The sequence below is a fragment of the Chionomys nivalis genome, chromosome 22 (assembly GCF_950005125.1).
Source record: "Chionomys nivalis chromosome 22, mChiNiv1.1, whole genome shotgun sequence".
NCBI classification, from domain to species: domain Eukaryota; kingdom Metazoa; phylum Chordata; class Mammalia; order Rodentia; family Cricetidae; genus Chionomys; species Chionomys nivalis.
This window is the reverse complement of record NC_080107.1, coordinates 45,199,351-45,220,064: the sequence shown is the minus strand read 5'-3', so window position 1 is coordinate 45,220,064 and position 20,714 is coordinate 45,199,351. Positions and strand designations below refer to the sequence as shown.

Sequence of the window (20,714 nt, the reverse complement as noted above, 5' to 3'; positions counted from 1 at the left end):
AAGGGGTAACACTACCAGATTCAGCAAGAGTAGAGCATTCCAAACCTGTACCTGCCACTAATCAGCTATATCAGCTTGGCCATGTCCCCTGCCCCACTCTGGCTCTCAATATGCTCCCTCTAAATTTAGGGAGGCTGGGCTAGAGGAAGAAGATTTAGCAGACCGAACAATTCAGACAAGAGGTGCTGTGAAGATGACTCTAGACCAGGACACGACTGCTGCCAGCCAGAGTTAACTGAAGTCCCTAAAGGGGGCGGGGAGCACGGGATGGGATGGATGGATGACACGGGCAATCACATACACGACTGCAGTCACATGCTGATTTCTGAAGGGATGACAACTGTCCTACTCTCCTGGCACTGGTGACACTTTTTTGTTTGGTGTTTGGGACTAGACTGGAGCCAGGTTCATGCTAAGCACACACTTTAGTGCTTCTGGTGGCTGCATTCCTGATATTAGGCATGGTGCCAGGGGTAGGAGGCTTTGTTCTACCAGAGAGCTGGGATAATATACGGAACGGAACGAGCAGCAAGATGGGGGCACCTGTAACCTGAGAGCTACAAGAGGCAAGATCCTAGCACTCACCTGTCCTGTGCCATTGCTGCTAAGTTGGTACACACTCAAGAGGGGCAAACAGATGCTCTGGGTGATGCCAGCTCCAGCCACTGCTGTTGCGCCCTGAAGAAGAAACCCATAATTAAGATGGAACCTTAAAAGACCTGACTGGCTTCGGGGAGCATGGGAATCACTCAGCACAAGCAGGATGTCTTTTCCACCCTAAGCAGCCTCCTACCTGTTGGGTACGAGCCAGGGTGAGGAGCAGGTGCAATGCAGCCTCGGTAAAATGCAGGTTCTGCTTCATGCGGAGGCTCACCTCCAGGGTGGTGAGGAGTGTGGGCAGAATGGGGAGCCTTCGGGTCACCTGTAGCCATGAGTCCCCATCCTCATCCACTTCACAAAGCTCCTTAGCCAGATGCAGTCCCAGGACACATACCTGCTGGTAGCCAAAGACAGAGAAGGAAAGGTGGAAAAGAGCAGTTGAGGGATAGGAGAGGAAGAACGCCAGTCCTGGGCCTCGCTACCCATGCTGCTCTCAGGAGTGCGGCTGATGTCACTTTTGCTTTTTGCCCTGCTAGTCTCCCGTGCTTGCTTCTCCAGGAAGGGCAAGTCCAGCAGCTCTGTCACTGGCAGTCTGAGTGGCCTAACCTCTTGCTGACCACAGCATTCACCTTCATCTCCAATCTTAGGTTTTATCCAAACACCAGTGTTTTACACACTTAGTTTTAATATCGTTATTACTTGAGAATTTCCTATAGTGTATACTGATCATATTTACCCCTTCAACTTCTCTTAGATCCACCTACACCTTTCTACCACCCACCCATCTTTCTCTTTCTCCTTCTCCTTATTCTTCTTTTTGGTCGTCGTTGTTGTTGTTTTCGAGACAGGGTTTCTCTGTAGCTTTGGAGCCTGTCCTGGAACTAGCTCTTGTAGACCAGGCTGGCCTCGAACTCACAGAGATCCGCCTGCCTCTGCCTCCCAAGTGCTGGGATTAAGGGTGTGCGCCACCACCTCCTGGCCCATCTTCCTTTCTTAAGCACCAAACATGGTGGTACATGCCTTGGGGAGGCAGAGGCAGCCAGATCTCTGTTTGAGGCCAATCTGGTCTACATAAATGAGTCTCTGGCCAGCCAGGGCTACATAGTGAGACCCTGTCTAAAACAAAACGAAAACCACCAATAAGAAATACATTGAGTCCAATTATGCTGTTCAGATATACATCTCAGCAGCCATCAGCTGCCAATAGTACCACAGCTGTGGGTGGAACTTTGAACACTAAATAGACAGGACCAGAAAAGAACCTTTCTGTGACACATGTCAAAACACTAAGTTACAGAACACAAAAGGAATGTCTTTTTGTAGTATGCAATTTGACCCACATAACCGTGAAATACCTTTCCTTACTTTAAAAAGGGATCAACATTCTGAGATCCAGAAGTGCTATGATCTACACTCAGAACATCTTATGTTAAAAACGAGTAGGGTAGCCGGGCGGTGGTGGTGCACGCCTTTAATCCCAGCACTTGGGAGGCAGAGGCAGGTGGATCTCTGTGAGTTCGAGACCAGCCTGGTCTACAAGAGCTAGTTCCAGGACAGGCTCCAAAACCACAGAGAAACCCTGTCTCGAAAAACCAAAAAACAAACAAACAAACAAAAAAAAAAACAACAAAAAAAAAACGAGTAGGGTAGGGCTGGAGAGACAGTTGAGAGGTAAGAGCACTTGTTGCTCTTGCAGACGACACAGCTTTGGTTTCCAGCAACCATATTGTGTTCAAAACCATCTCTACCACCAGTTCCAGGGGATCCACTAGCCCCTTCTGACTGCTGGGGACATCAAGGATGCATGCAGGTAGTACACAAACATACATGCAGACAAAACACTCGTGTTTATAAAACAAATATTTTTAAAACTTTTAATGAAAAAAGAAAAACAATGGGGCTGGAGAGATGGCTCAGTATTGAGGAGCATTTGCTGTCCAGTCCTGAGGACTGGAATGTGGGTGCTGTAGACAGGTGAATCAGTAGGGCTTACTGACTTCTAGCTGAGATGAGAAAATATGAGCCCCAGGTCCCTGCTTCAAAGGAGTAAACAGTAAGTTTGAGGCTAGTTTGGGCATACTTAAAAAAAAATGCTGGTAGTAACTAAATAACCTAATAGGTTGTGAGCTTACAGTTTAAAAATCACTGTTCTAGCCGGGCGGTGGTAGCACACGCCTTTAGTCCCAGCACTTGGGAGGCAGAGGCAGGTGGATCTCTGTGAGTTTAAAGCCAGGCTGGTAAGCCGGGCGGTGGTGGCGAACGCCTTTAATCCCAGCACTCGGGAGGCAGAGGCAGGCGGATCTCTGTGAGTTCGAGACCAGCCTGGTCTACAAGAGCCAGTTCCAGGACAGGCTCCAAAAACCACAGAGAAACCCTGTCTAGGAAAAAAAAAAAAAAAAAAAAAAAAAAAAAAGCAAAAGCCAGCCTGGTGTACAAATCAAGTTACAGAGAAACCCTGTCTTGAAACACACTACCTCAAGAAAGGAAACATTGTATATGTTGTATTGTGTACACACAATCGATTAATCCATAGACAGGCAGGTAGACAGGCAGACAGACAGACAGACAGACAGACAGAAGATGCTGCCCTGAGGCTGGTCACACACACTTCTCATGGTCTAATCTTCCTGGCTGCTGCCCGTGACTAGTTGTGGCTGAAACGGTAGGGAGGATGGAGCTTCTCCATGGGCTTCTCAAAGCCCTGACTTCACAGGGCTTCACCTTCTCATTCCCCCTAGGGAGTGACAGCTGCCAGTATGGTCGTCTGTGACAGAACACCTGCTGTAATCCGCCCTCACCCCATCACGCTGGTCCTTATGCCGAGGCCGAGGGCAGTCATCTGTTTCCATGCTGTCCTTGTCCTCTGCAGCACTGCCTGATGCCAGGCTGTGGCGGGTCTGATCAAAGAGTGCAATCACCTCTTCTTGGAGAGTCTCGCAGACATTCAGCACCAGCTGGGAGTACTGCGGGATATCACTTACTGCAGAACAGATGGGAAGGGGTGCGTCACAAGGCAGGCCACTCTCACTGCACACCAAGGCTGTCTTCCTAGGCCGGGGCTGGAAAGGCAGTTAAGTACTAAGAGGGAGGGTGTCACACTAGGGTAAAAATTCTAAGGCTGACACCTTGAGACTCACAGGAAGCATGTGTGGCCCTATGTTAGGAACTATTAGCTAGGCTGCCCGCTCACCTCGCATCTCCTTCATCTGTAATACTGTAATGAAGGCAGAGAACACCTTGGCCTTGGTTTTCTCCATGAGCTGCTGGTCTGCCTGCAGCACCCCTTCCAGGACCTCTGTCAAGGGCCCAAGGATTTTATCCACAGCACCCAGCTCTCTGAAAGGACACAAGTGGAAGCACTGCACCGGAAGCCACAGGCAGTTTGCCCGACTGTGCTCCAAGAAAGGAAGGCACGCAGGAAGGGTGGGCAGGCCCTGACCATCTCTCTTGTCATAGCACTCACCGCTTCCACTGCCGCAGGAGGACGAGCAGCAGTGTACACATCATGGAGCCGAGCCGGAGGCAGTTCACCGATGTTGCAACGAGGAGCTGACAGGAGGAAGAGCAGCAGTCAGGATCTGGCTTCTTATAAGCAGGCAGGCACATCCCTTGGCTTCTAGTCAGTGTTTCCCTGGCCTTGTGCCCTCCTCACCTAGCATCTCTTTTTTCTTTTTTTGGTTTTTCGAGACAGGGTTTCTCTGTGGCTTTGGAGCCTGTCCTGGAACTAGCTCTGTAGAACAGGCTGGTCTCAAACTCACAGAGATCCGCCTGCCTCTGCCTCCCAAGTGCTGGGATTAAAGGCGTGCGCCACCATCGCCCGGCCTCACCTAGCATCTCACAGGTGCAATCAGGTGCAAGGAACTGGGGTACCTCTTTACCACTGCAGTCTCACCTCCTAGACCCCAGCACCGACCTAGCCTCTATGCAACGACCAGATCATGAGGTCCCTGTGTGACCTCAGGGAAAGGAGACCTCCCAGACATACTTACTAATGCCTTGGTCCCATCAAGCACGTCAAGAAAAAGCTGGCGCCGCACTGCCACATCAGTCAAGTGCATGATGTCGGCCTGCAAGTGCACAGGAAAAGGATTATGTCTGAGACATTTCTCAGACTTTAGGAGCCAAGGGCCCGATGAGGCAATGACTAATTGGAAAGTCATTGTATCCCTGATTAAAATGAAGCTTCAATCCCTAGTTTTTTTGGTTTATCCTTGGATCTGGTCAGAATCAAGCCCAGATTTGCCTTTTCCTCAAAACCACATCCTTTCTCTGCTCATCTGTTTTCAAAGGCTTCCCAGGGGTCAGGAAATTCAAGCCACACCAGCCACAAGGCCTTCAACCCCCACCTATGCGCACTCTAGCCCAGCCCTCCCCATAAGCTCCCTTTCTAGTTTTTTGAGACTGGTTTCACCATGTTGTTATGCAGGCTGCTCCTAACTCATGATGCTGACTTAGCCTGCCCACCAGCATGAGCCAACCACACCAGGCTCTTCCATCCTTCCGACCATAGCAAGTGCTTTCTATTTCTGGACTTGGCACCTGCGATTCCATCTGCCTAGACGTCTTGCTCCACAGGCTCGCCACCTGAGGCTTCTTCACATACTTAAGGTAGCTGGGGCATCACCTCAGAGAGACCACTCTGACCACGCTTACCTCATGTGTTAAGCACCACAGCACCTCAACCATTACAGCAAAGTAACAATCTCAAGTTAACTTTTTAACTTTTTCAGCTGTGAATTTTATAAATTTTATAACTTACCTCTCTTAAGGTCACTCTCCATGAGAGCAGACTTATACATTGCAGTAGCCCTGGTGCTACAGGTGTAGAACAAATATTCTAACAGCTGTGGATGGGTAGATGGGTGGATGTGTGGATGTGAGGGAAGAATGAGAGAGAAAGGGGAGGAAGAAAGAGGAAGGAAGAAAGGAAGGAAGGAAGGAAGGAAGGAAGGAAGGAAGGAAGGAAGGAAGGAACCAACCAAGGCCCACCAGGTCCGTTTCCCAGAAAGCAGAGGACAGCAGAGGCACAACTTAAAGACTGCTGTCTGGCTGGATTTTAAAAGGCATCGACACGGAAGCAGAGATGCAGGCAGCCAAGCCCTGCAGCAGGCCTATAGAGTCTATGGCTATCACATCATAGCAAGAGTATGCACAGACCTATTCTGTGCTTAAAACTCCAGCCGCACCAGTAGTCTATACTGGAAAACAAGGCAGAGAGATGTACAAGGTTTGGGAACAAGGAGCAGCAGCCAAGGTCAGGCTGTAAATCAGTAAAGAGATTGCCCAGATGCCCTGGAAAGAGAAGTTCAACACCATGTGCTATGGCATAGTGTGACAGTATCAAACTATGAAAATGCCAAGAATGGGGTAAACCCTTCCCCAACACCAGCACTCACTCTCTCTCTCCCCCTCCCTCCCTCTCTCTCTCAATGGTGAGACGATCAGTGAGTAAAGACACCTGCTGCACAAGCCTGAGGCCCTGAGTTCAGTCCCCAGAGCTCACATAAAGGTGGATCTGACTCCACAGATTTGTGCACACACTAATGATAAATAAAGTTTTAAACTCACAATACAGCGAAGAGACAGCGGCCTCCATCCTTCCCTAGAACCACTGGAAAACACACAGCTGCAGAAGAGTCACAGGTGCCGTGTCCAGGAGGCACAGCACCAGAGGCAACTATACATCCCATGAGAGGCGCACCCCAGACCTAGCCAGGCCCAACACAACACAAGCCTTCAGGATGTCTGATGGATTTGAAACTTCTCCGTCCTATCCCCAAAATGTCCTATTAAAACTCAGCCCCAAGCACCTGCCCACCCTCATCTCTTGGCATAAAATCTGTTGCATTTTAGTTCTCAGGGACAAACCCGGTTTCCTTTTATCCCAAGGAGCTGCATGTGCTTGGATATCACTGCCTCCTTAAAACAAAAGCCAGATGCCCAGAGGTGCTTACATGACTGGTGGCAATGATGAGAAGCATCCTCCAGGCAGAGACCAGCATCTGATACTCCAGCAAGGACGTGCAGCTGCTGCCCTCTGTTTCAGCCATGTAAACGGCCAAAGACTTGACATATCCTGACCAGTAGGCAAAGCGTTTCTCGCTGGAAAACTTCTTGAGTGTATCTTTTAATGACTGGTCTAATGAACCCCTATGGTGTCAAGAAAACACAAACCCTAGTCAGAATTCAAAAGTAGATGGGAATGAGATGAAAATAGGCCCTTGTTGAGGCAGAGGAAACCAGCTCATACAGCAACCAGCTCTAGAATCAGCTCCAACGTAATGAGGAGGGCTGAGGTTCTTTCAGGAATGCCTCCTCCTCCATCAAATTCCAGGTACACAGAATTGTCTTAACACTAACTCTGACAACCATAAATAGCATCAGTGGACTGGCCAGGGAAAATTCACTGGTCCTCCATAAAAATGGGTCAAACCATCTCTTTTGTCTGTCCTGCTTAGCAACCTAACTCAATGATAGGCCTCCGCCATCTCCCACTGCATCTCTGACTAAAAGTTCATGGGAGAGTGCTGGAAACACTGCTCATTGGTAGGACATTTGTTTAGCATGCAAGAGGCCCAAGTTTGACGTCTAGTACTACACAAACAACACGAACAACAACAAAACCACCTCACAGGGGAAGGGACTCACTTAACTACGTAGTATATCTCCAAACATATTATCTTCATGATTAGGGCACAGGTCTCCAGAATGCTGGGCTGTGGAGGGGAGAGAGCAAAACACAATAATTACATGGAAAAAACACATCTCCATCCCACCCCTGCTGAGAGCAAAGACCTCACACTTAGAAAACAAGTAAACACACCTTTATGGAATACAAACTGGCACCCACCACTGGGCAGGGCACTGTGTGCACAATGTGGAGACATCAGAGCCTTCCACCCGAGCAGGCATGCCACTCTGCTTCCCAGAGGACAGGAAGCAGGCACTGCTCTGCAGAAGGAGCGTCTTGTGAAACATTCTGTATGTTCAAGGCACGATCTTCTTCTCCATATTACAGACCAACCCTTCCCCCCAGGAGCTCCCAGGCACCGTCCTACCCTCCACCATGGCTCACCTCAGATGTCTCTGAGGGAGGAGAAAGAGTTCCAAACAGCGGGCTGGTTAAATTCTCCCAAAACTTGGGTCTAGAACAAAAACACTTGTTAAAATGACACTTTTTCTTCCCCATAGTCTCCTTCTCTCTAGTCCCCTTGCTAATATTTTTTTCAAGTTTTAATGTCCAAATCCTAAAATATTTTTCATAAATTAACTGTTCTTATATAAATGTAAAAAGTCCATTAATAAGCCGGGCAGCACTCGGGAGGCAGAGGCAGGGGAATCTCTGTGAGTTCGAGGCCAGCCTGGTCTACAGAGTGAGTTCCAAGACAGCCAAAGATACACTGAGAATCCCTGTCTCGAACAGTCCGGAACCAGGTTCAATTCCCAGCGCCCACACGGCAGCTCACAATTCTGTAACTCTAGTTCTGGGGGAATCCAACACCCTCACTCACATAGAGTATATATAGGCAAAACCAGTGCACATTAAATAATAATAAAATAAAAAAACCTCAAACAAAACAAAAACCCCCGTGAGATGAGGTGCTAGAAGCCTTTAATCTCTGCACTTGGGAAGAGTGCAGAGGGTTACAGAACTGCTCTGAGTTTGAGGTCAGCCAGGTATATAAAGCAAGCTTCTGGTAAATCAGAGCTAAACAATAAGAGCCCGTTCCAAAAAAAGCAAACAAGAAAGAAAAAAAAAAGTTAGAGTCCCGGGTGCTTAACTGTATGCTAACTGGTGAACTCCTAACAAACCTACTTCCATTTTACAAATATGAAGAAGCACACTCATGAATCAGCTACCACCCAGAGGAGACTTACTTGGTTCTGAGGACAAGCATAGCACTGTCCCTACGATCTTGCCACAGGGCATGAAGGAAGGCAATGGCTGCACGATGCAAGAGGGGTGGGCACCAGTATCGATCTTGTTGCTGGGAATCAATCAGCTCCAGCACCACATGGAGACAGCTCCATACACCAAGGCTGAATTCCTGCAAGAGGAACAGGCAGGCATTCAAGTTCCTTAACTGCACTTCCAAGAAGTACGCTCAGCTCCTCCCAAGGAACAGGCTCACCTTGGAGCCATTGCTGCCATCCTTCACTTCCAGATTCAGAAAGAGCTCGATGAGACCTGGCTGCGTCTCCACAGCGACCGTAAGGAACTCCAGAATCATGACTTTGATGCGCATGTCCTCAATCTTGCTCTGAAGGCGGGTCAGGAAGGCATCACGAATGGCAGCTGCATCACTGCCCAGGCAGGCATATACTGACATTGGGGCCACCTGGAGACCAGAACACACAGGTTTAGGGCTCTGTGCCCCGAAAAACTCCAGGAGTTCTGCAGAAAGGCAATGAGAAATTCCAGGAAATTGAAAATAAGAAAACAACCCAAACTTAAATTTCTGGAGTGAAACAAATGTACAGAAGAAACAAAGAATAAGGGCTGGGGAGATGGGTCAGTTAAGTGTTTGCTGCACAAGCATAAAAACATGAGTTCAGATCCTTAGCCTCCATGTAAAGACTGAGGCCGAGGAGCCTTCTACCTCTAGTACTGGGAAGCAGAAAGCAGAGGACCTCTGGGTTTGCTGATGAGCAAGTGTAACCGACAAACAAGCTCCAGATTCAGTGAGACACTCTTTTTTTTTTTTTTGGTTTTTCGAGACAGGGTTTCTCTGTAGCTTTGGAGCCTGTCCTGGAACTCCCTCTGTAGACCAGGCTGGCCTCGAACTCAGAGATCCGCCTGCCTCTGCCTCCCGAGTGCTGGGATTAAAGGCGTGCGCCACCACCGCCCGGCTCAGTGAGACACTCTTAAAATGTAAGATGGACAGTAATGGAGGAAGACACCCAATGTTGACCTCTGGCCCATACAAACCTACACACCTATGTGCATATGCACACATGGCTGTTAAACATTTCTCACAGCTGAATTAAAACACTAAGTATCTGTCTACCTATTAGACTGATATAAAATTTGGTGTTAAGACTACAAAGTGGGCAGGGCAGCGTGGCTCATGCCTTTAATCCCAGCACTCGGGAGACAGAGGCAGGCAGATCTCTGTGAGTTCCAGAACAGCCAAGGCACACAGAAAAGCCCTGTCTCAAAAAACTGAAAGAGTACAAAGTGCAGGCAGGGGCTGGAGAGACAGTTCAGTGGGTATAAACACTTGCTCTTAGCTGGGCATTGTGCCGCACAACTCTCTTCTCAGACTCAAGAGGCGGAGGCAGGTGGAGCTCTCTGAGTTTGAGATCAGTATGGACTACATAGTTAGGACTCAGTTTCCAAAACCAACCCACCAAACAAGAACACCTTTTCTTGCAGAGAACCCAGGTTCAGTTCTCAGAACCCACAGAGTAGCTTACATTCATCTGTAACTCTAGTTCCAGGGATCCCATGCCCTCTCCTAAACTCTTTGGGCACCAAGCACAAAGGTGGTGTGCATATATACATATACACATGCAGACAAAACACTCATACACATAAAAATAAATAAAAAGAAAAATTGGGGCTGGAGAGGTGACTCAGTGGTGAGAGCAAGCACCACTCTAACAAAGGAACTGAGTTTGATTCCTAGCACCAACATCAGGCAGCTCACAACCACCGGTAACTCCAGTTCTGGGGATCCTAATGGATCTAGCCTCAGTGGGCACCTGCACTCAAGTGCACATACCCAAACACATACATACATACACATAATTGCAATAATAAAATTAAATTACATTTAAAAAGGAAAAAAGGAGACTATTACAAGCTTTTCAGTCAAGAGTATGTAAACAACAAAGAGCACATCAGAGTACAGCAAATACCTAAATCTTTTACCTTTTTAATATTTCTATTTTTTTCCCCTCCAGGCAGGGTTTCTCTGTGTAGCTTTGCAGCCTGTCTTGGAACTTGCTCTGCAGACCAGGCTAGCCTCGAACTCACAGAGACCTGTCTATCTCTGTTCCTGAGTGCTGGAATTAAAGGCGTGCGCCACCACTCCCTGGTAACATTTCTATTTTTTATGTGTATGGGTATATTGGCTGCGTTTATGTCTGTGCACCACCATATGTGTGCCTGGTGCCCATGTAAGCTAGAAGAGGGTGATAGGTACTGCACAGTCCTCAGTGCACTTAACTGTTCCCAATGAGGATAGAGACATAGAACTAAGTGGTAGTGTGCTTGCCTAGCATGTATAAAGTCTTGGGTTCCACATCAAGCACTATAAGGAGATTTAAGAAAAAGTGGTGGAGAGCCAGAGAGCAACAAGGAGTATCCAGGTCCCAGTACTCAGCTGGCTCCATGGGTCCTACCGTGGCCAGACGTTTCAGCAGCTGGATGGCCAGGCGAGGCAAAGCTGGGTCATGTCTGTGGTAGATGTACTTGGCTAGGACAGCAATGAGGTTGTTCCCGTGGGCACCTGAAGCAAAGAAAACAGACAGCAGGATGCCTATTAGAAGTCCAGGTGGCGAACGCATTAATGACAAAAATAAATGTCTAAAGAAATACTCATTAATAATTTACAAAAGTCACTATACTGAAATTTAAAAAAAGAAAGAAAAAGAAAAAAATCTTTAAGCCTCAAACCCTAAGCAGGAAGGTCAGTAAGATAGCTCAGTGGGTAAAGGGTGCCAAGCCTGTCAACCTGATTCAATTTCCAAAACACATTAAGGTGGAGGGAGAAAACCAAGTAGCACACAAATATGTGTTCATATGCACACGCATGCACATACACACAGAGAAAACCTCTCTGGTTGGACAAGGTAGCACAAGCTTGTGATCTCAGTACTTGGGAGGTGAACTAAGTAGGACCAAGAACTGAAGGATGCTGCCAGGGCCAGCGAGATGGCGCAGAGCCCAGTGACCAGAGTTCAACCCCAGGACCCATGTAGTGGAAAGAAAGAGTGACATCAGACATAATACACACAAATATTAAAAAAAAACAAATAACAAAAAAACAAAGCAAAAAGAGTTCAAGAACCCCTTTAGCTACATAGACAGTTTAAGGCCAGCCTATGTCTCAAAAGAAAATAAAATTGGGTCAGAGCAGTAACTCAAGTGGAGTACCTGCTAATGTGCATAAGGACCTGAGGTAAGTTCAGGAAGTGAAAAAAAGTCAAAGTTGTGAACGGTCTCAGCCATGATATAAAACATCACTAAAAATGACACTGATCCACAGATTAAACAATTTAAAGTCACACTGTGATATGAGCCAATGTGTTCTAAAGGTTTGTGTGTGTGTGCGCTTGTTTTTTCATGGCTTTTGTTTCTTTTGAGAGGTCTTGTTGTACAAACCAGGTGGTCAGGAACTGGTGACAGAGAACACCAGCCTCACTGCCTTGGCCAGCAGTTGGCTCTGGAGTGCTGGGAGCACAGGCAGGAGCGCAGTCAGCGATGCTGTTCATCATCTACTCACCTCCATCCTCTCCTGTCAGGGCTGTGCCAGGTAAGAAATCGTTTCTTTAGATACGGTCTCACAGTCTAGTTATCAGTGCGGCCCAGAACTCAACTCGTTAGGTAGCCCTAGCTGGCCTTATATTCCTGCCTTCATCTCCCAAGGACGCTGAAATTGCAGGAATTTACCACTATGCCATGCTGGATGAGAAGTCTGAGGCAGAACATACATATGCCTGAGGTTTTCACAGCTGGCTGAAACCTAAATTTGAACCAAGGAAATCTGACTTCAATGTCTATGCTTCATCCTGAAGCATCACTATGTCATCAACAGGAAGGCAGAATAAAGTATGGTACAGTTCCCTTGTTTCCAAGTCTAAGGAAATGAGCTGAGAACAACTTCTGATGTCCAAAACTAGGGTATACAATGTAGCTGAGGAAGAGAAATACATACCATGTTGTGTCAGAGCCTGTTCCAGGGGGGACACCACATTAGAAGGAGGTTTCAGTCGAATAACATTGTTGGTGACAGAGAACGCCAGCTTCACTGTCTTGATCAGCAGTTGACCCTGGCCCTGACCTTCTGGCCCATCACTAGGGTGCAAATGGAAATCATAGATAACTGAGACATGATTTCACTCACGGCATGTGTATTTCCAAGAATCAGACACGACATCAGCTTCTAGGGGCCCCAGTCCAGAATAGGAAAGAGAAGAGGCTATGCAGCAGCCACTAGCTACAGCCTAAGAAATACAAAGTGCTTTAAAAACAAAAAACGAAACAAAACAAAACAAAAAAACATTTTATTTATTTATTATGTATGCAGTATGCTGCCTGCACATCTGCCTGCAGGCCAGAAGAGGGCACCAGATCTCATTACAGATGGTTGTGAGCCACCATGTGGTTGCTGGGAATTGAACTCAGGGTCTCTGGAAGAGCAGCCAGTGTTCTTAACGATAAGCCATCTCTCCAGCCCACAAAGTTATTGTGAAAAAGAAACTGCTGTTATGAAACAGCAGTTTTTAAGAAAAGCTGTTATGAGAGTGTGTCTTCAAGAAATGAAATGACAGGCTGGAGAGATGGCTCAGAGGTAAAGAGCACTGGCTGCTCTTCCAGAGGTCCTGAGTTCAATTCCCAGCAGCCACATGGTGGCTCACAACCATCTGTATTGAGATCTGGCGCCCTGCTCTGGCATGCGGGCATACATCGAGGCAGAATGTTGTATACATAATAAATAAATAAATCTTTATTAAAAAAAAAAAAGAAATGAAATGACACCTCACTCCTGATATTCCAACAATATGGCTGTCTAAACAAGACCTGAAGGGATACAACACCAATAGACAGGGTAAGGAAGGGAAGGAGGAAATCTCATAGGGCTCCAGGCTTAAACAAAGAACTACAGGTAAGTAAGGAATGCTAAGAGCAGGAGACATAGTCTTTCCCCGAGATTAGCCCCTTAACTGATTATCCAACACCAACTGGTAAGCCTTGAAATCGTATAAGCAACACCAAACATACTGAGCAAGTTGTATTTATATGTTTATGCACATGCTTTGTGTGTGTGCATGTAACAACAAAGAAAAACAGACCATCAGTTTGAAGGAGTGCAAGGAGAGGGCATGAAAGGAATTGGAGCAAAGAGAAAGAGGAAAATGATGTAATCATACTTTAGTCTGAGAAGAAAATGAGGAAAACAAACTATAAGCTAAGCTCAGATGGAGCTCTTAGAAAACGCAGGGTACCTTGAAGACCAACAGGAGAGGCACAGAGGAGCCCTACCTGCGGGGCTGAGCAGCCATCACCATATCTATGGTGTCCACACCAATCCCCATAATACTGATGACTGTCTGTCCAGCTTCTGTATATGCCAGGCTGCAGATGCAGAGGGATGGCAGGCTGGGCGTGTGGCTGCAAGACAGAGGGTTCTCAGTTACTAGGAGCTTCGGCGCTCTTAACCAGAAGGGTCCTAGCCAACTGGACACAGCTGAGGCAGATTAGGGATTGGCAAAAGGAAATATTCTGAACACTTTCCTCAGACTTGATCCTAAAGACTACCTGAAAAGTGAACTAAACACCCATCAATTAATGGATGTGTTTACTGAAATAATTCAGGAATAATTAAGTACGAGAGACAAGGGAGGACACAGAAACAAATTATAGAGCAGAAAAGCCTGCAATCTGTACAGACTTAGTAATAGGCATCTCGGAGGCGGCACATCGTACCACATAAGACTTTCTCTCTCTCTCTCTCTCTCTCTCTCTCTCTCTCTCTCTCTCTCTCTCTCTCTCTCTCTCTCTCTCTCTCTCTCTCTCTCTCTCTCTCTCTCTCTTCAAGACAGGGTCTCTCTGTGTAACACCTCTGACTGTCCTGGAACTCACTTCATAGACCAGGCTGCTCCCAAGGGCTGGATTAAAGGTGTGTATCACCACTGTCCGGCTTATGAATCATTTTTATATTGATCATAGCCAATGATTATGTGTTTCCATACATGCACCTTCATCTGTCCTTTTCTGTCCATAGGGAGGAATTGGCAACTGAGTCAATGGACAGTAAATCATAAGAGAAGACTAATGAGCACTGGATTTGTGTTAGTTAATTTTTTTTTTGTGTTAGTTAATTTTTATGTCAACTTGATGAAGGCTAGTCATTTGAGAAGAGGGAACTTCAACTGAGAAAATGGCCCCACCAGATTGGACCATGGGGCATTTTCTTAATTAGTGGTTACTGTGGGAGAGCCTAGCCCATTATGGATGGGAGCATCTCTGGGCAGGTGGTACTGGGTGTATAAGAAAGAAGGATGAACAAGCTAGTAAGCAGTGTTCCTTCATAGACTTTCCATCAGCTCCTGCCCCCACGTTCTAGCCCTGACTTTCCTCAGTAATGAACTAGAATGTGGAGTCTTTCCTCTCCAAGGTGCTTCTGGACTTGGTGTTTTATCACAGTGGTAGAAATCCTAGCTAAGACAGGATTCAACTAAGGTGAGATGTTGGAAAGAAATGAGGGGGCTTGAAACAACAACACAGTGTTTTCCCTGAGTCCACAATCACCATTACCTGCTATGCAGGTCTGTCTCTTGGCACAGGTTCAGAATTGCATGAATCAGCTCCAGAATTAGGCAACCTAGACTCCAAAAAAAACATGCAATGATGCAGCCTTGTGTTGATGATCCTCATCAAAGGGAGGGAAAGATCTTCAGAACACCCACACTGTCCTTACCAATCAGTTCCCGCACACCATGGGAGTTGTAGCGCCATTTGTGGTAGCTGGGAAGCATCTCCTTCAGCACGAACATCACACATGGCACTAGGCCTTGGCTCTGGGTACTACCAAGCTGTCCCTATGGGAAAGCATTCTGTGAGGGCCTTGGCCATGTAAGAAAGGATCCTTTATTACTCAAGATTTAATGTCAAAAACACAGGCAGGTCCAAAAGAGAACTAGGAACACACTGATCAACAAGAGAAGGAGACATCAGAAATACCTCCTTCAACTGAACCTACACCGTGAACAGAGAAAACAACTATTTTAGGCAAGGTGACAATATCACCAAAGGCGCTGGCTGACCTGAAGGAGCAGGAAGAGAGTTTAGTCTGAAAAGACAGAGGTACTCTAAAACCCAAAGATGCAGAACAGTCAACAACAAAGAAAGCCAGATTGCCAATGATTTGTCACCCACACCCAAAGCTCAACTATTATGAAACACTAGAGTGGAGCACTGATGCCCCCAATTCTCTCTTCTAATAGTGCTGATTAATTCCAGTTTCTGGAATTAATCATTTTTTCTTAAAGATTTATTTATTATGTATACAGTATCCTGCCATAAATCTAGACTTGTGAAGCGTGCATATAGGCATACAATAGGACAAGATATAAGTGTACATAGATGACAGTTAAAATAGCTTAACATGCACCGCCGTGGTTTCACTACAAGCTTCTGATTACTAAACAAACCCACACCATCAAGCATGTACCAAGGAACACAGGGCACAGACTCTCAATCCACAGAAGCTGAGGCTCCGTAACTTCAAAACAGCTATCCTATATACAGATAAGAAGGCTACAGCAGCAGGTAACAGGGAGCTGTTCCAGAATTATACGGTCAGATGGTACCTTGACAAGAGTGGTGACCAAGCGCAGAAAGGCAACTGTGACTCCATACTCGCCCTGGGGCTGTTCACTATTCATCAGAAGGTTGCCATATCCTCCAGCATTCATTCCCTCCGCACTAGGAACAGACAGAGGCAGAGGCAGATAAAATAATGAGCAATGGTCAAGGTTAAGAAATTAATTATAAAAATAAAATAAATTCTAAAAAAGGAAACTGATTATACAGCATTCTTGTTATTGTCTAGGCAGCTCCAGTATAAAACATAAAAGCTCTCAAAGGGAAATAATCAAATGTAGGCAATTTTATAGCCAGGGAGTAATTAAGATCACATTTTATTGATGTCCAACTCCAAGAGGTTTAGAATGAAAAATCAAATGAGTCATTAGGGAAACACCGGTCATCTAGGCAGAGAGTGAGGTGAGCATGCTCAGTAGTAAGTGGTGCCTGTGTCTCAGTGACGGGCCTTGCTCACATACCCTCAGGCTGGAGGAAAAGCACACTGACTGCACTTGAGAATAGGACACCAAGTCTCCGGATCCAAAGACCCCTGGAGTGTCTCAGCTGAAAAGTAGATGCCCGCATAGCTAAAGCAGCTGCAGTTGAATGAGGAAAGCCTCATTCTATTTCTCAAAGGTTAAAACTGAACCACCCAGTACTCGGGAGGCAGAGGCAGGCAGATCTCTGTGAATTCAAGGATAGCCTGGTCTACACAGCAAGTTCCAGGTCAGTCAAGGGTACACAGTGAAACTCTACCTCAGAAACAAAACAAAACAAAAACTGTGAGTCACCAGTGTGTCCTGTGAGAAGAGCAGTTCTGTAACCCAGGCTGTTTTCCCTTACGCTCACTCACCCTCAAGGTCAAGAGGATAGAAGCTTCTTTAAAATGAATAAAGCCAGGCTAGGCCTGACTAGGAATGATTCACAGTAGGGAATTAAGTCTACCCACTCAGGACCTGCTCACCTAATCATCTGAGTCATGTTGGAGACAGGGTGGGCCACAAATGGCAAAAAGCCTGTGTGACGAAGATCAGTCCAGACCTGAGAAGGCAAAAGAAGAAATTCGGTGTCCACATGCCTCAAGACGCATACTCCAAATGTGATACTCCTTAGTTGTTAGAAAGACTTGGCATCGCACCTTTGCTGGATTCCGAGCAGCCAAGACAGTTAAGCAATTGACGCAAGAAGCAATGACATTCACAGGAGGGGAGATTACTGTTGTCAACCTAGTTGGAGAACAAAGCACTGCATTCAGTAAAACAAATAACAAGCAGTTTGCAGTTCTCTCCACGTGCCTCTTGAAGGACCAGGAAAGCCTGCAGCTGGAGAGTTACCCCTAAAGGCCTCTCACAGAAGAGCTCACAGCCAGGTTCCTAGAAAGCAAGAGAATCACTGCTGCAAGTTCTGCCAACCACAGGGACTCACCGCTGCAGTAGCATGTAGATACGAGATGTGATGGGCAGCAGACAGTCCGCTATGGACAAGTCTGTGCTAATGACCTTGTGAACCAAGTCAATGATAGGTTTCACCCGCTGGCAATGCTGGATCACATCTGTGGGGAAAGATGGCCTGTGACTTCTTGGCACAGAACTCTATAAAAAGATCACTGAGTGCAGTTTAAGACCCAGATAAACAAATCCCACAGACCCCAAGCCAGATAGACAGCTTTAAATTTTATTGTGAAGTCTTCAAATCTTGCAAGCAAACACACTCTTCCCATCACTCACTCACAAAAAGCTGAACTTACCTGCCGTGGAGACAACGTGAAGTAGCATTTCAATCTCACAGGTGAACAGAGTCCAGCTACTGTAGGAATATTCCCAGCGTACAAGGTAAGCCCTATCATCCAGCATGACTTGGCCCACGGTGCCCTGAGGAATTCGAAGGTTTGTCTGACCCCCTATGGAAGAGAAATTACTGTACTCCAAATACAAATGTGAGAGGTGACTCTTCCACAAGACAACACTACTCAGCACACGCAGATAGGAACTCTAGCAGACAACACTCCTACGATTTTTACATTCAAATGATAAAAGATGGCAGTGCTAACCACACGCCTGAATCTCAGACTTTTGAGGCTGAAGCAGAAGGAATGCAATACTTTTAAGACCATCCTGGGAACTGACATCTCACCCCCAAATTTTTACCCATTTTTTTTTTCTTTTTTCGAGACAGGGTGTCACTATATAGACCAGGCTGGTCTCAAACTCACAAAGATTCATCCACCTCTGCCTCTTGAGTGCTGGGATTAAAGGAAACTCTGTGTCCCCACCCCTGGCTTGTCTCAAATCTTAAAAAACCAGGGCAACAGATAAACATACTGGCTGCCAAGTATAATGATCCAAATTTGACATCTGGGAACCCACATGGTGGAAAGAGAGAACCAATTCCCAACGCTGTCCTCTGACATCCACAAACATGCTTATGTGTATGCACACAAACTAAATAATTTTTTTAGATTTATTTATTTATTATGTATATAACATTGCTTCCATGTGAGCCTGCAGGCCAGAAGAGGGCACCAGATCTCATTATAGATGGCTGTGAGCAACCATGTAGTTGCTGGGAATTGAACTTAGGTCCTTTGGAAGAGTAGCCAGTGCTCTTAACCACTGAGCCAAGCTCTCACAATCCTACTCAGGCTGGTATTGAACTCAATTTACTTTAGTCTCAAATCTTTCAAGTTGCTGGGTCTGCAACTGTGCCAAAAAATTTTAAGTTGTGGTAAAATACACTTACCATCAAATTTCTCATCGTACGCATCAAGAGTCCACCAAAGCAGCAGTGAGCACACTCACACTGGGTATGGCTTCCCCTTCTGCTCTCACTCACCAGTAATTCGCTATTCTCTCTAGCTCTCAGTTCTGCAATCAGAGCTGTATTTTCTGTCTTGGTTTGTCTATCCTGAAGGACCTCAAAACAGAAGAATGACACAACACGGATGTGGCAGGTGCTACTTTAATCCCAGTACTCGCTCAGGAGGCTGAGGCAGGCAGAGCACCTCAAGGTGGAATCTAGTTTGGGCTACAAAATAAGACCTAGTCTCAAAACAAAAAACCATATATGTAAATATTGATAAAACCACCCACAATTTGTGCTTTTGTGACTGGTGTATTTCTCTTAAGAAGCCACCTTCAGGGTTTACATATTTTGCAGCCTATATCAGACTACGTGTCAGCACATGTGCTACCGCTGAGTTACTCTATGACAAAATTCAACCGTATGCATATAGCACGTTTACCTTTCAAGCATCTATTTAAAAACTTTTATAAACATCCCTTTCACCTAACCATCTCATGTTGAGGATTCTGTTACTGTTTACTGAAAATGAAACACCAACATCTGTGTGTCCACATATCCAATGCAATATTATGTGTAATGGCAAAACAATGAACAGAACCATAGATGAGGACAAAGATGATGCCTGAGACAGCGGCTGGTCCTTAAAGAAGATCACAGCAGAGGGCATACAACCAAGACAAGTCACACAGAAACCATTTTATCATCCCCTCTACATGTACCGAGGCATTCTCTGGAAGAGCACAATTCTTGTTTAATCAATGAATCACCTCTCCAGTACCAGGAAGGTTTACAAAAGAAGCGATCTCTAAATATTTTAAGGCCGTACCTAAAGACCACCATTTTGACTAACTTCCATGGAATACTCTAAAAGCAAGAACTAAACCACCAGGGCTGGAGAGATGGCTCAGAGGTTAAGAGCACTGGCTGTTCTTCCAGAGGTCCTGAGTTCGATTCCCAGCAACCATATGGTGGCTCACAACCATCTGTAATGAGGTCTGGTGCCCTCTTCTGGCCTGCAGATATACACACAGACAGAACATTGCATAATAAATAAATAAATAAATATTTTTAGGAAATTAAATCTTAAAAAAAAATTAAGAACTAAATTGCCAAAATAATGCTTTGAGTCTTTCCAAGTACTAGCCTTGTACATTGTTGTACAAGCTGTTCTCACTCTACCTGCATACTGGGCCTCACGCCAGGAAATTGGGAGGCTCACTGGCTTAGTAAAAGGCAGTGGAGACTGTAATTACTATAGCTGTAGGGTATGTCCAAGTACAGGACAGACATAATACTATTTCAGTGACTGCAGAGGAGAGGCAGGAATCCCTTCAAAACAATAACTACCTCGGTGTCCAGTAGTAAAGGAAAAGCAAGTGTTAACGCCTGAGTCTTAATACATATGATGTTGCTGGGTCAGCGAAGAACTTACACTATCTCCCAAAATTCCCCATTCAACTGGAGGCAGAAATTCTAGGATGCCAATCTCTTCCATGCAGTTTGCTAATCCAGTCTTTCTTTTTCCTGTTGAGGCAGGGTCTATGTCCCAGCTATCCTATAACTAGCTCTGTAGAATGTCACAAACTGGTCTCAAACTCACTCTACCTCCACCACAATCAGCCCAATTTAAAATCTTAACACCAGTCATCAAAAGTCTCCCAACCAAAAAAAGCCCAGGACCAAATGGTTTCAGCTCAGAATTCTACAAGACTTTCAAAGAAGAATTAATACCAATACTCCTCAAATTATTCCACACAACAGGAACAGAGGGAACATT

General features: G+C 45.9%; 1 protein-coding gene across 1 annotated transcript in view; it reads right to left on the bottom strand.

The window, feature by feature from the left end:
- The window catches only part of Nup188 (nucleoporin 188), a 58,696-nt gene that overhangs the window by 3,073 nt on the left and 34,909 nt on the right, over positions 1–20,714 (bottom strand). The window contains exons 16-36 of the mRNA XM_057755310.1: positions 17,883–18,035; positions 17,561–17,687; positions 17,274–17,361; positions 17,100–17,176; positions 16,141–16,255; positions 15,249–15,369; positions 15,086–15,152; positions 13,811–13,939; positions 12,483–12,622; positions 10,948–11,054; positions 8,733–8,939; positions 8,479–8,648; positions 7,676–7,745; positions 7,249–7,316; positions 6,555–6,750; positions 4,590–4,667; positions 4,064–4,149; positions 3,791–3,936; positions 3,399–3,580; positions 794–994; positions 586–678 (exon numbers count right to left, since the gene is read on the bottom strand). Coding sequence (XP_057611293.1) covers positions 586–678; positions 794–994; positions 3,399–3,580; positions 3,791–3,936; positions 4,064–4,149; positions 4,590–4,667; positions 6,555–6,750; positions 7,249–7,316; positions 7,676–7,745; positions 8,479–8,648; positions 8,733–8,939; positions 10,948–11,054; positions 12,483–12,622; positions 13,811–13,939; positions 15,086–15,152; positions 15,249–15,369; positions 16,141–16,255; positions 17,100–17,176; positions 17,274–17,361; positions 17,561–17,687; positions 17,883–18,035 — 2,621 coding nt within the window. The remainder of the gene's footprint in view (positions 1–585; positions 679–793; positions 995–3,398; positions 3,581–3,790; positions 3,937–4,063; positions 4,150–4,589; positions 4,668–6,554; positions 6,751–7,248; positions 7,317–7,675; positions 7,746–8,478; positions 8,649–8,732; positions 8,940–10,947; positions 11,055–12,482; positions 12,623–13,810; positions 13,940–15,085; positions 15,153–15,248; positions 15,370–16,140; positions 16,256–17,099; positions 17,177–17,273; positions 17,362–17,560; positions 17,688–17,882; positions 18,036–20,714) is intronic.